At 43.5% G+C, this 15,610-nt stretch overlaps 1 protein-coding gene across 2 annotated transcripts in view; it reads right to left on the reverse strand.

Annotated features, from left to right (window-relative positions):
* Nucleotides 1–381: 381 nt before the first annotated feature.
* LOC119121069 (transcription initiation factor TFIID subunit 4-like) overlaps nt 382–15,610 on the reverse strand; it is a 46,762-nt gene continuing 31,533 nt past the window's right edge. For both annotated transcript variants that reach the window (XM_037248458.1, XM_037248457.1), the window contains one exon: nt 382–2,245. In XM_037248458.1, coding sequence (XP_037104353.1) covers nt 2,069–2,245 — 177 coding nt within the window. In that variant the 3' untranslated portion in view covers nt 382–2,068. The remainder of the gene's footprint in view (nt 2,246–15,610) is intronic.

Below are 15,610 nucleotides of genomic sequence, written 5' to 3' on the forward strand. Positions count from 1 at the left end.
GTCCGGTAAAAATTGACAGTGGGCCACAAATCGACCCCTGAACCATAGTGTGGACACCCCTGGCTTTGGTCACGCTTTAGACATTTTTATGTGGAAGAAATGAACAAAAGCTAGCATCTTGTCAGTTTAGTAAACAGCTTATTTATTCCTTTATAAAATAGGTACAAATACATCAGTATTGTTTGTTGTTGTTTTTTTTGTCATTTCACACAAACAGGAAAATTCCAAGATATGTACAAGAGTTTACCAAAAATAACGTGGTTCTAATAAACACATAGGTCTTGTAAACAGTATTTACAAAATATCCTTACAGTGAAAGTTTTATTTTCCTATTTTTTCTTTTTCTTTTTTTTTTCTTTCTTTTTTTTCTTTTTTTTTTTTATATTGACCCAAGGTTTGGGCTAAAAAACCTCCAAGCGGTAAAAATGCCAAAGTAAATGAGATTGTTATTATAAAAAAAAAAATAATCAGTTGAGATCTATGCTGTTGTGCTTGTCAAAGAGCAGAAAAGAGGGAAATGTGCATAAAAGCCAATATATTTAAAAATAATAATAATAATAATAAAATAGTGTATTTTACAAGATGTGACTTTAGAAGGAAAGTGTCAATACTGTTTAAAAGTTTACATTTCATAGCAATATTAAACAGACAGCTTTAAGAAGCCAGCTAAAACAGGGACTTTATCAAATCAATGAATACAATAAAATAAAAGTGCTGTCAAAATTCACAACAAAGCGCAACCAAGGGTTTGAAATATTTCAATTCACCAAAAACTGCATAGGCCGAGATATTCAATTTAAATTATCAGTCATTGAAACAAACAAAGGACGTACATTAACATACAAGAATGACTTTGTGTTTCTACATTTACATATAAAATAGTTTAAAAATGAAACATGATGTGTAACAAGATTGAATGCCTCACTTTTTCTTCACTGTTTTGAAACACTAAAAAATAAAAAACACTTGATGGACTTGAAACATTCTTTTTTGTGGTTGCTCTTCAAACATTTGCACATGTCTGAAGTCAAAAACAAAGTGTGTGGGTTGAACTTGTAACTACGGCAACCAGCCCACCTCATAACAAACACTAACAGGTGAACAATATAAAAAGTGTACAAAGGCGTATTGAGGCCGCTGAAATGATTTTTTGTTTTCAAATTATAGAATACAAGTGTAATGTTACGAAAATAAAGTCTTAAAAGTGTCCTGTTAGACCTTGTCTGAATAAAATAAAGTTTCACTTCATAATAATAACATTTAAAAAAAAAAGGTGCTTATCAATAATAATTAATTTTCTTTTTTGTTTTGAACAATTGTTCAAAAAAATTCAAATATTTATATTTTTTGTGAAATAATAAATGTTTCTGCCACAGAAATTTCATTATGAGATAATTATGTGGGGCTTTTCGGGAAAAACTACGTATAGTTCATGATAAAATGTCATAAATGAGACTTTTTTTTAAGAACGTTTTAGAAAAGGTTCAAACATACTGTACAATTTACAACAAAGCAAAGTGTCATTTCTGTGTAAAGTGTAAATTCATATTTGCACAAAACTGTGTGGAGCAAACTCATCCTAATAAAATGGATCCTCCATTACCGTAACATTACAACTTTTAGTAGAAAATTATTGTTCTTGTCAGTGTGGCCCGAGTACACCTTTGTAAAATGGATTTGAAATGTGATGATATTAAAGATTCACTTTCATAAAACTCACGCTCTTTGCTATTAACGGAAAAAAAAAAAAAAAAAAGGAAATGTAACCAAACTATTTACATTTACGGCGAGGGGGAAATGGTGTTGTTGAAATGTCCTTTTATTGACACGTGGTCAATAAATTGGCTGTTAAAATGTTTGGAACGCACGGAGGCCTTCAAACGTAATCATCGCTACGCAACATGAAACGCAAGACAGCAAAGACACAATGGATGCATTTTTTTTTCTGACATTTTCTTTTTAGCGTTTTCTTATGCAAATGCATCCGGAAGCCGAGTTAGGACGAACGACGGCGAGCTGACACCTGATGTGAAGGCACGTGGCTAGAGGAGGAAGAAGGAAGCGCGGGCTACTTGAGTAGAGCGCGGTAGAGCAGCAGCGAGTGGGCCGTGTCTCGCTCCTGCTCCATGTAGAAGATGAAGTCCCTGAGGTTGACGCGGGTGATGCGCTGACGGGCGTACTGGCGAGACGACGACGAGGGCGCCGACGACGAGCCCCCCGGGGAGCCCGCCGTACTGCCCGACAGCTGGCGAGAAAGAGAAGCCAGGAAGACGATTAGAGTCACTGTTTTGTGATTGAATAAGAAAGTATTCACCCCGGAACTTTGTGAAAGATTTATGAGAGTCTCACTGTAAATGGTGACAGGTGTGTGCCGTAATTTCAATTCGGAATACAACCGCATTCTCACTTATAAAAGGGTGTGTACACTTGTGCAATCATCACTCAATCTGTTGTGCATTTTTACTTGCAAAATTAACATTCAAATCCGCCAGCACCTCAACAGATTTTTAACTGTTTTCTTAACAAATCTGATTATTTTCGGGAAAATGTCCTACTTCCTTGATTTCCCCCCCCCCCCCCCAAAAAAAGTCAAAATTTTCAGGAGAAAAATGCCATATTTTTCTGGTAAATTTTTTAAAAACAACATGAAAAAAGAAGTACATTTTTCGTGAAACTAGATCAGCTCAAAGTTGAATTTAGTTGACGGTCATTTTTTTTAAAAGAGTGATATTCAAGAAAAAAATATTTTCATTTATGCGCAGGCTTGGCTTTCGGCGTATACATTCAGATGAAAAGTTAAAACGAGACTAAACAAAAAACATTCCATGTTGGCTTTTCCATTTGCGTTAGTTCATACGATTGGATTTTATTGTCTTTGGGATAGTTTCCTTGGTTGAACCGCAACACCGGGGCGGAAACATGACTTCAGTATTCACTACATCACAGCAGTATTCGTGAAAAGCAATGTCCAATTATTAAAATCATATCTAAGATGTCAGATTATTCCGCCCTTTCTGCTATCTGAGAAAAACCTTGGCAACAGCAAAAAAAAAAAACCTCGGGCTTGGATGGCTATCGGCAATCGCCGCTAATAATCGATGCTACTGATCATTGCTCTTTGTATTTGTTCTAAAAAAAAAAAAAAAATGAACACGGGCGCTCACAAAGCAGCTGATGGGAATCAATTAGCGCGCATGAAAAGAAAGGTGGTCGAGTGCCAAGTCCAAGTGGGTAAACAAGACAGAGTGTGAACCATTACAATGATTGCAACATTGTATAAACACAGCACAGGGTGCAGACAGGACCTAATTGTTAACATGTGACACATTCAAAACATGTCTACGAGTGGACTCAACAACCTTTACAACGTTCCGTACTGTAAATCGCTTACCAAATGTGACTTTAATATTGTCATACAGTACAGCATTTGTTTTTTTTTAGGGTTCCTTGCCCTATGAATGTTTGGGGCGCGTCTCATTGTCAATCACAGTGAACGTGAAAGATGAGCCCGCCCACGGCTACGCCAATTACTACCAATCACAAGGAAGCGTGCTGACAGCACCGTGGAGTCGACCAATCAAAGCCATGCGTCCACCTGGACGGATGGACAGGGACTGGCCGCGGGGGGGGCAAGAGAAACGTTAAGCTTGGCGACGAGCGAGAGCTCTCCGACGTTAGCCTCGAGTGACACAAATCCACACGGAAAGGTCAGTACGGGAAATTCCCTATTCTGTCAAAACCAAAATAAGGACATTAAGACTTGGTATCCGTGGCAACCAGGCAAAACTAGGATATAATGCCGTGGACTGAAAACAAAAGTAACAAAATGATCAGGTCAAAGCGGGTGAAAGGAAACGCGAAGAATAAGGGGGGAGAAAAAAAATGAGAAGTCCGATCCACGAGGCAAAAATCAGCATCTGTCATTTTATCTGTTGATGGGCGCTCCCAGGCATCATGTCACATGACATATCCATCCTGCCCAACGTGCGGGAATACTTTCGATACATCGCTTTAGACGTTTGACTTGTTTGCAGGAACAGGAACATCGACTTCCGTGTCTTTGAGAGCGCTACGATATTTCACGTCTTCTTCAATACTCTCCAGGCGAGCGGCAGAGATGCTCGTAGGTGTCTCAAGGAATTTACATTGAGCGCTTTATTGTGTGAGGGGGTGGAGATGGGGTGAAAGGCGGCGTTGGTGGGGAGAGAGAGAGGGGGGGGGGGTTCTTGATGATGACTGGCTTTGAACCCTGAGTGGCACCTGTGCCTTGATGCCGGAGCCAATATTGGATTTGGCCCAGGTCACAGCTCAGGGCGCTGGGTTAATGGCCCGCTTTGCCAGGCACACACTTCAGCTCGGCCCCCGCCCCGGCCAACCTGCTGCCTCAGCACTACATCACTACACGCACACACATTTCTCCAGGTAGCTAGTTGCATGATGGTTGCAAAATGCTGTGCTGCATGGAAAAAAAAAAAAAAAAGAGCGTTGTTCGCCCATGTTGGCTGAGAACTCGATCAGCCTTCATGAGGCATTTGATGATGCAACATTGTTACTTTGACTCTATTTAAAAATAAACATGTTAAACTGCAAGAAGGACAAATACAGCTGGGAATTGAAATCCCAGAAAATGTACAGCTCGGTGAAAACTACGGGTCAAGACATTAAGGGTTTGATATTTCAGGACCAAACTGAACTGGAGCGAACTCTTGATGGAATCGGGACATAACGGGGTGAATGCCAAACGGAAAAGCTTTCCCACATGTTTGCATTTGAGCGGAGGATCGCCGCTTCGTCCCTCAGCGGTGTTTACGGTGCCCGATGCAACAACCCCTCTGCCCCTGCCCCCCCCCTTAATCTCTGCACTTGGCCCAAAACGTCTTTCCTACGGCCGCCATTAATCAGCAACAGAGACTTTTTTCTCTCTCGCTCTCTTGCCTTGCCCTTCCCTCCTCCCCTCTTTGCCAAACGCCCACAGACACGCTGGATGAGGCCATTTTGAAAGAGTTAACAGATGTCGGCTGATTGTCCCCGGGCAATCCAACATTGCCAGGGTGATGTATTTGATGTGGAGTTTATTCAGCTCTAATAAATGTATCAAGAATTATAATAATAATTCGCAGATGTACACGAGCAGATTATAAGACAGAGCTTCTCTTTGAAGCAAACGAGCCAAGATGCCAAGATTAACACAACCCCAAAAAAAAGGGGGGGGAAGGAAACGAAATGGTTCGGTCCGCCCGTAATTACCGAGATGTCGGAATGGACAAAAGACCTCTTGTTGCTTTGACAGGTTCCCTTCGATAGTGCTAGCAAACTTTGAGAAACAGCACCATCTTGTAGTATACAAAATAAATGTTGACGGGATTTAGCGAAATACCTCCATAGCAAACTACTCTTATTTATTCCGCAAGTAAAGAGATAGCACATGTTTGAAAATGGCCGCTCCCAAAGCACGTTCATAAAGCACAAAAACATCTCGGCGGCTCCATGGCAATGCATAGCAACCGTGCCGAATTTCAGTCAAGGAGAAAGAAGGCAAAAAAGCAAAAAGAAAAAAAAAAAAAAACACCTTATTACTTCTAACTCCTGCAAGCCATTTTGGTCTCCAAAGGTTTTGGAGCGCCGCAGGCCATGTGTCTGCAGTGTTTCGGGAAATGACTTGCCTTCGCACGAACACTGCTGTGCTCTGCAGCGTTGCTGCCCCCCAGCATCCCCCGCTCAATTTCTGCTTAACCCCTTCCTGCCTTGCCGTGCTCTGACTCACTGCTACAGAGCCGCTGTCATATTGTGGAAAAGTGTTCGGGGGGGGACGACGAAGCGGACCAGCTTTTTTTTGCCAGCTAGCACATTAGCTGCTTGTCTTAGTCGGCCACTTGAGCGTGTGATGGCGTTTGACAAAGGTGGCGGGAATAGGAGGGAGGAGGGGGGGGAGGCTCGACGAGGAAGAAAGACGCAGTTCCACTTTGGCTCCCACAATGCAGCAGTGTGTATCAACGGCGGATTAAATCTGCAAACTCGTTGACACAACACATAATTAAAACATCTTCGCTCCGGGTCAGGAATTTTCTAATTAGCGGTGTACTGACAAAGCTGCAATTCCATCGCCCTGAGTTTCAAAGTCCACAGGTTAGCGCCAAGATGAAAGGCCCGGCCCGGAGGCGCTAACTCTCCTGCGGCTTCGGGAAAGGGGGAGCGGCACGCACACACAATTCCTCAGAAGACAGTCACGAGGTCACCGCAGCTAAACACCCCGAACCTGCCTTCTAAACAAAAGCAAACTTCCCCTGCCTGGAAACACTTTTTTTTAAAACCCCTCTGAGCCACATTAATTAGCTGTTATTTAGCACAGCGGCTTGCTAACGTTAATGGTGGTAGCGCTAGCAAGCAGCATCATGTTTAACGGCACCCGGGTTGGTCATGAGATATTTCCACAGAGTCCATTGTTTTCTTCTTAGCTGTTCTCGCATGAGCGTAGCATCGCAAATAACAGTCGCAAAAAAAAAAAAAAAAAAGTTACTCCCGAGTCACTAATGGCTTTCCGAGCTGGACGATTAACACAAGGCCAAGTATCGCAAGTACAACTTTTTTTGCCCACATTAAATATTCAAAGCGTTTCATATGGAAAATGAACCCAATTAAGAGTTATAAAACAGGAGAAGCGTAATGAGTCTCAAGTCAGAACACTCGTCTTCAGAAGCGCTTTGGCTAATGAGCCCGTGTTGGTTTTACGCATGCCGCCGCGCGTCCAATGGCGCACCGTCACTTGTTAATTTTTAATTCCAGTTGAATGAGAGGGTGGCGACTCAGTTAATAATGACGGCGTGGTGGTTTTGAGGCAGGCGGTCCGCCCCTTTGATGTCTTTCATGACAAACGCTACGACTAGTTAGCGGTCCAAAAGGTAGCGCGCGGAAATGACCAAGCACGTCCAAAAACGGCCTCATTAGCGACGGGGATATGCTAGCTTGAGCTAAGTAGGGCGGGCTGAAATGAAAAGTGGCCGCGCTAGATGTGGATGGCAGACATTTGCGGTTCTTGATCTGAAATGAGCATAAATGGCCATGTTTGACATTGTTAAGACTTCACACTTCACACCAGTCCCTGGCACCTGATGTGAGTGACTACGCGAGAAGGCTTCATTAGCACGTTAGCTAACGTTGCCGCCACAGCGGCCCGACGCCAGATAAGCGGTAGAGAATAGATGGATCGGAATTATTCATATTAATTAACAAATATCTCGAAAAATATGTTTTATAAACTCAAAGTAATTGCTGTTGTTATGCATTCTGTTCAAATAAATATATAATTTAATTACATTCATTAAAAAGGAGACAATTTAAAATAAACAATTTGAAACACCTAAAAAGGTACAGAAATGTTTTTAGTTTTTGAAGTTTGCCACATTGAGTTTTTCAATTACATTTTAGCCCGAATAAATGCGATGCCTTTATTTCCCTTTTTTTTGATAAATATGAAGATGGCAGACATTAGAAGTTGGTGATCCTTGATCTTAAGTCGATATAAACGGGGCCATTTTTGACAATGTCTAGCTTTCACAGGGCTTGCGATCTACGCCGCCACAGCTGGTCCCCGTGCACCTGATGTGACTTGACTGCGTCTGAACAAGAACAGCTCTGATTAAATTCCGAGGCCCTACTGGGGGAACCAGAAGAGTCGTAGAGTCATGTTTAATATAGATGGCCCAGAAAGATGAACCGACAACGTGATGAAATATTCGCCGGTGCGCTCCACCGTTTTTGACCCCCAGTGTCACAGGCCTTTTATCCGGCATGCCGCCAGGCCGAGAGGCGGCGTTGGTTTTGGGAGATAAACTAGCTTCAGACAAAAGATCCCGGCTGATTTGACATTTGCTACATTTGGTGTCATCCATTGTTCAAAAAGGAATTCCGGCGTGGGATCGTCGCAACTTTTCGGCTTTGTTAAATTGTACTTGACTTTTTCACAAGCGATACGTTTTTGAGGCCTCATTTTTTCGCCTTGCTGAAAATCACAGCAAAAGGCTTTTGGGAATTTTGGTTTAGTCCTTTGCGTCTGGAAGTTTGCAAGTTGTTTCTGTCTAGCCAGACTTTTTACCAGGGTACAAAAACATGTAGCTAAACGCACGTACGTTAGATTCACAAACTTGGTTTTTCATATTGGTATGGCAACAAACTGCACAGTGACCTTTTGGTAAACAACACAGGAAGAACAGTCACAGATGTTTGTCCCTCAATGGGATAGGGGCTTAAAGATTACATTTGAGGTTTTTGACCCAAAAGAAATTGACAAAAAATAGCTTAATTGCAATTTATTTAACTTATTGTTATTATTTATTTAACTTATTATTATTATTATTATTATTATTAGCTCAAGGGAGATAAACAGCCCCAGTTGTCCCCCCTTATTTACGGCCATGTCTATTTGTCCAGACTCACACACAAAGAGCCATTCATGCGGATGACAATCAATGACTTGTGAGCAAAGAATGCCCTTCCGGTGAACTGTTAAGACAAAACGTGGCTTGGATTCCGCGGATGCGAGATTTTAGTGCAAGCCTTCCGGTTTTCCATCTCCCCGGAACGCCCGTTCCCTCCCGCTTTTCCTCCATCGCAGGCCCGGAAGGCTTCCATCCTACCTGCGCAGCATTTTGGCAACCGTGCATCATTTTCCGAGCAGCTGTGTGTGTATAAAAGGCTTATCTACATATTGACTCGCTTTAAATCCACACCCTTGTCTGCGACAATAATTACACGTTGTACATGAAGTGTGTTGCTTCCTGCACCTGAGGCGGGCAACGCTGCAGGGGAGTTGCCCAACGGCGGCCTGGCAAACACACCTCCAGCAACGCCTGGTATCCAAACAGCTCGGGAACACACCCTCGGCTATTTTTTGATGCAATGGCGGTTTTCTATTGGAGTGAGCATAGAGCGCCACCACATGGACGGTCTTAGTGCAAAGTTTGCGGGAGTTGGCTTGGAAGTTCATCAAGCTAGCCGTTTTCTATAGGGCTTATCCTCATTAGGGTCACGAGTCATTTGAAATCCTTCCCAAGATTCGGGGTAGACCCAAGATTCGGTCGTCAGCCAATCACATGGCGCGTATAGACAGATAACCAATCATAGATCAATCAATCATCCCTGGGGACCATTGGTGCATTTTTCTTCATTTTGACTTGAGCCTTGCTCCAACCAATGACAAGAAGCCGTGGTCCAGCAATTCCCAACTACCCTGTCAAAGTTCTATCAGTGGTTCATTAGTCCAGCAAATCCATAATTGATGACATCACATAAAATATACATGTGATCATGAATCAAAATGATCAGAATGGGAATGAGAGACGCAGACATTATCCTTCTTGGATTCGCGCTATTTATTTTTATTCTGACCTCAATGTGTCCGAGAAACCAGCAACTTTGATAGATGTATTTCCCTCAAAATGACGCCCCCGCTCCCAAAATGAATAAATAAATAAATAAATATATAACTAGACAGAAAATAAATCAGGCCCGGATACCAGTTTTGCCAACCAACTTGTGTATCGTAAGAGGACGCATGAAAAAGTTTCAGGTATCCATGCACAAATTAAAACGGATGTAGGACATTAAAGTTTCTCAAAATGGCTGCCCGTTCAGAACATTCCAAGCCTCACAAATCCCTTGGAGGAGTTTGCTCAAATGGACCCCACACGGAATTAGGTATCAAGCCCTGCCCAAAATTGCCGATTATCAAGAAATTAGACAGGGCAATCATTTTAACGTCTCAAGCCATTTTGAGCTTTAAAAACATTGCTAACAAGCTAATGCTAAGGGGCAGGCTTATTGTCTCTCTCAGTTGAAGACTGATGATCACATTTTCAATGATGTCTGTATTCTGCTGAGATTATTTGCCCAAAAAAAAAAAAAAAAGAGAGCGGCTGACTTTCACAGTTAATTGGCCTCCCTAATTAGCACAGGATGTCGAATTCCCACATCAGAGTCGCTGTGCTAAATGGCGGAGCGTTAGCGAGCGGATGCCATGTCTTTCTCCTCGCCTCTGTATAGGCGAGCGGGAGACGCGGTATACGTTACGCACTCGACGACAGATTTGTCGTCTTGATTAGGCAAAACGGCAAACGAGCTGAATGAGCCACGTCGGTGTCAAACAGCTGGCCGATGATGTTTGTCGACATGCGTGTCACGTTCACCATTTGGGGGAGGATCTGTGAAGGTTATGTGGGGGTCAAGATGGCAAGTGCGCGGAAAAAGGGAAATGAAGACATGAAAGGCACATCGGAGGTAAAAAAAAAAAAAATTTAGAGACGTCGCAGTTCCTGGTAGGCGGAGCTTTGATGCTGTTGCGTGATTAAAGTAGTCTTTTTTTTTTTTCATGTGTGAGAAACTGGAATAGGCGTTTGAAGGCCTTTTCATTTAACGATGCGCTGAAACAATCTGAGAATCATAACAAAATGAAAATGTCGAAAACTAAGCTATTTTTTTTCCTCACCGCAATGATCATTTATAACTTTTTTTTCTAAATTGGTCAAAAACAGCGAAAAGCTAGGGAGTGAAAAAGAGAAGGGGGAGAAAGCGAGAGGGAAAAAAAATTAAGCTGAGACGAAAAGTGCGACTTGGATTTAATATTTTATAATTGCCAAGGGACATTCTGAGATCAATGAATTTTTTTTTTTTTTTGCCCGGGACGCACATCAGAAAGAGATGTACTTCAGTCTTTTTTTAGGGGAACATTGCTCTATTTAATTCCAGCGTGTGTGATGCATGTGAAATATGCCCGGCGTGGCCCCCTCGTGGCTCCCCGGGCACGGCTGCGGGCGCACATTACCACTTTTAATGGGGCCGCCACCAGAAGAGGCGAGGCAGCCAATAACCCGGGCCTCTCTAATGGACTGCCTTGTTTGTTCTCGGCCACTATTTTTTATAAACTAATTGAGAGGCTTTTTTGTTCCGAGAAAATGGACAAATCTGTGTGTATGAACAAGAGAAGATTTAGAGCACAGGTGTCAAACGCAAGGCCCGGGTGCCAGATATGGCCCGTCACATCATTTTATGTGGCCCGCAAAGACAAATTGTGCATTAAATTCGTGAATCATTACTAGAAATGTCTTCACTTTTAATAACATCTTTTTCTTTTAAATATTTGACTAGTTTTTACTCGTTTGGTTTGAAAACGAGTAATTTGTCAGTTTATTTTGTAGCTTTTACTGTATATAATATGAGGTGCTTATACATTTATTTGGGTTGACAGTCATAATGGCCCTCCGAAAGAAGCTATGACGACAATGCGGCCCGCAAAAAAAATTAGTTTGACACCCCTGACTTAGAGAATAAAGGCCACTACCAGAAAACACTATTAAATAAGACAAGATGGATTTTTTTCATGCTCTGTATTCAGGTGCATAAGATTTGACGAAACCCAATCAAGCTAGCAGTTTTTCCAACAAAAGTAAAAATAGGCGGCGTGATGTCTCGAGAGATTCGTCACTTTCATAGACGTCGTGTTGACGACTTCATTAGCACCGTTCTCGGAAATCGGGAGGTTTTGGTATCAGTCCCGTTCCCCTCAGGAAGAGTTTTCTCCCGCGGAAGGCGTAGGCCGCGACGAGTGGGTCTGCGCTTCTCCGGTTCCCCTGGCCGGCAAACTGCAGCTGGAGAGCCCAGCCTCCGTCAGCACGCCTCCGTAGCGGCTCGGCGGACGAATTCATTCTCATAGAAATTTAATTATATCAAGATTAACAAGGGAGGTAATTAATTTCTTTCGGATTGGTATCTTTTGGAAGCGCCCCGGGCTCAACTTTGTTGTCAAAACTGTATATTTAACCATTATTGCACGACCACGAAATGAGCGAGCGACGTTCATATGGATCTATAGAAGTGTCTTATCTAAACACTGTAAGCGCCAATATGTATATTTAGTATGTAGACGCATGAACGTAAATGATACAAAAAGATTTTTCCAAAAGTGAGCATCCTACTCTCGAGACCTTTCATCACGATACTATTTTTGGTGTTATGACGTGTGAATGGAATTCTTTTTTTTCTGATACCAAAAAGGAGGCGTTTATTTTAAATGCCTGACAGCAAGCGTGAATCAATTTTCTATATCGCTTATGCTCGCAAGGGTCGTGGTTGGGGGGGTACGCTCAGGCGCACTATCCCACTTTTGGCCAATTTAGACGGGAGCAAAGATTTGAACCTTGAACCTCAAAGCTGTGAGGCAGATGTGTTAACAACTCCAATTACGCCACTCTGACAACCGGTTAAAGCCATCCTGGTACATTGGAGGCGAGTAGGAGGAGTAGAACCATCCGGTAGGCGTGACATCATCCAAAAAGACATTGAGGCGGTGGGCGGGGGAACCCACTTAACAACCGCGTTTAACCCCGCTTTCACTCAACCGGTCCCCTTAACAAAACATCCCGCCCCGGCCGGTCCCCCCCCCCCCCCAATCCCTGCAGCTCCGGAAACCTCTGCGCTCTGTTAGCTTCCTGTTTGTCTGGCGGAAGACCTCAAGAAGAAGGGCTCAAGATGGAGGGACAGTGGCGAGAGGCTGGCGGAAAGAAAGCGAGACACTCCCGACTTGGGATTGATTTACTTCATTAACCGAGATTACAAGTTTAACTTACAAACCAGAGGTCAAAATTTCTCATTAACAAGGGGGGGGGGACCGCCGAGGACCTCGGGGGGGCTGGGAGACCACTCTTATTACTGACTACACATTTCAATCTGTCTTTGATGTTCCATGTCTGCCTTTCTAGCCTCCCCATACCAGCCGCCCCTCCCACTTTTGGCAGTGAGGTTGATTTTAATTGTAGCTATAGAACAGAGCGTGCTTTTTTGCCTGTAGGCCAGCCTCCACATCTGTAGTGAGTGCAGCTTTAGTGATATTGGGTGCAGTCCATAGCTCGGGGCTCATTTTAATGGTTCCCCCCCACCCCCTTCGACTCCACTCCCCCTCTTTTCTTCATTGGAGACTCAGATTGTTTTCCACGTGATTCCTGTTAATTTAGCTGGAGGAAAGGGCATCAGTTTTCCTTGTGCTCCCCACCCCGCCACCCTTCTCACACAATTGCCTTGCTCTTTCTGATCTTCGGCCTCAAAGGAAGAAGGTAAAATAAAATGTAAGCTATTCGATAGGGCGCCCCGGAATTGCTTTTTTAGCGTCAACAAACTAACGGGAGGCTAAATGAGTCTTAAGTGTGTCAAGGATGCCGTCGATGCTCGTAGCGACAACCGCAAAGCTGAGTTGTCGGAGTGGAGGGAACGTTTTTCCTCTCATTGTGCGAAGTTGCTGTTGTCACAAATAATCAGTTATCCCATGAATAATAAACAGTTATCGCAAATGAAATGAATTAATCAAATTAGTCAATTATGACAAACAAGGTGCCCGTAGCTCTCAATTTTAGTCGCTCGGTTCATTTCTATGGCAGTCGATGCAGATTCTACCGATATGGGAAGACGATAAAGTAAAAAAAGGGGAGCTGCGAAGTGAAGATTCTAACCCAGAATCTCTCCCTGCAAGGCAGACGCATCAACCACGCCGACCCCGTTTCGGACTTTGGAAGACACCCTGTCGCAGTGCTCACAAAAGGTTCGGTTTCTCCCCGTCGACCCTCGGCTGCCCCTTTGTCACTCGGCTCCATCCCTCCTTCTTCCTCAAGGTGCTTTACCCTCGACTTTTTATGCCCGACTTCAAAAGCGCTGATTAGGGGGGGTTGAGGCTGCAGGATGGTTGAGCGGGAGGGGGACTACTGAGCGACCCCCAACTGAGATCCACCGCTGTGTCCTGGCAGCTAATCTTCCCTGCGGAGTCCTGTAAGGCCCCCTTTGTTCCGTCCCCGTTTGCAGTCTTGACTGGGCTTTGGGCAGCCCTTGGCGGTCAGCAGAGGTTGCAAAAAGTACTCACACTACTAAGTAGTACAGATACTTGTGAAGAAAAAAAAACAAGTACTGACTCAACTCCTCTATTTAGGTAAGATGTACAGAGGTGAGGAAATGAGCAAAGCGGGAGGGATGGGAAGGGGATAGTATTGCGGGAGGCAGGATCTCAACAGCGCCATTATCCGGCTCATAATTGAAGCGCTGGCATGGCACTGAAGGGCCGCCTTTGTCTGGGATTCATGCGGAAAAGCTCAGGATGCGATGTCAGAGGGAAATAATCAGCGTGGGCCCTCCGCAACGTCGGGCCGCCCGCCCGCCTGGCCGCGGGACCAACCCCCCCCCCTCCCCTCCGGCTCATTTCTGTGGAGATGAAATCTATGACAAGCCCCTCAGTGAAGCTGAGAGCAGGCAACAGTCCAGTAACACCCACAGGCCTGCAGGCATCCTGTGACCCCCTTAGAAAAGTCACATTCACTTTGCTCTGGAGAAAGGAAAGAGAACGCCGGCGGCACTCGCAGCCCATGTGAAATGAAGAAATGTGAGGAGGTGAACTCCAAGTGAAAATAAGTTAAGATTCCCCCCCACCCCTCCCACCTCGCCCTTCTTTGCAAACACTTAAGAGGACTGTGCTTATGCCTCTCTAATTAAACATGAACAGGAAATGTAACACATACAAAAAAAAGAACAATGTATATTCATGTTAATGCTGTATTTAGGAGAGCAGCTTTTTTATTTTTTATTTTTTTTGGATTGCAGCAGAAGGTCGCAGGCTAATACCCATCAGGCTAAAACATTGTGAAAGAGCTCGGCACTGCGCTCAAGGAGCAGAAGTAATGCTTTTATTTTATTATTTATGCCTTTTTACCGGCCACATTTACTACAGCCCGGCACGCCGAGACAACACGGCGCGGCTCGATACGAGTGGGTTATTTAAATGACCGATTTTGCATTCAAAACTCGCCCTCGTTTGAGATGAATCAGACGTACGGGCAGAATATGTGGAATTTCAAATGTTCCCACGGAGCGCCCGAAGGGAAAATGCAATTTTTTTTTTCTTTTGCGGAGCGGCAGCCACGCATGACTTCACGTATGACCCGGAATATGACACCTACGTCTGCGCTTTGTTTACCACCTAGCATGAAAACATCCCATTAAGGGGACGACAGTGAACCCTCGCCCATTCGTGAATAGACTAACGCACAATCACACACTTGCCGCTCGAGTGAAATGGAGACAAAAAAATAAAAGGATTCAAAGTGTGCTGTCAAGTACGTTCACAAAACATTTCATATTTAAAATTGACCTTAAATCTGAAAAAAAAAAAGATTCCTACAATTGATTTGATCAATATTCCTTCAACATACCGGAAGTCCTTGACATTGATTACGCTACTTGGCAGAATCTTGCAGAGCATAGGTGTCAAACTCAAGGCCCGGGGGCCATCACATCATTTTATGTGGCCCGCGAATACAAATTGTGGATCGACTTCATGTGTCGATCATAATAATAATTCATCCATTCATTCATAATAAAATTGCAAATTGTCTTCATGTTCAAAAACTACAGACATTGCTAGCAATTTCTATTACCATTCATTTTTTTAAAATATTTGAACAGTTTTTACTTCTCTGATTTCAAAGCTAGTTATTCGTCAGTTTTTTGTGAAGTTTATACTCTAGATAATAAGGCAGTGAGTTTTAGAAAGAGCAAATCAATTCTCATGGAAAGTTTTTGCTTT

Source organism: Syngnathus acus, chromosome 3 (assembly GCF_901709675.1).
Source record: "Syngnathus acus chromosome 3, fSynAcu1.2, whole genome shotgun sequence".
Classification (NCBI taxonomy): Eukaryota; Metazoa; Chordata; class Actinopteri; order Syngnathiformes; family Syngnathidae; genus Syngnathus; species Syngnathus acus.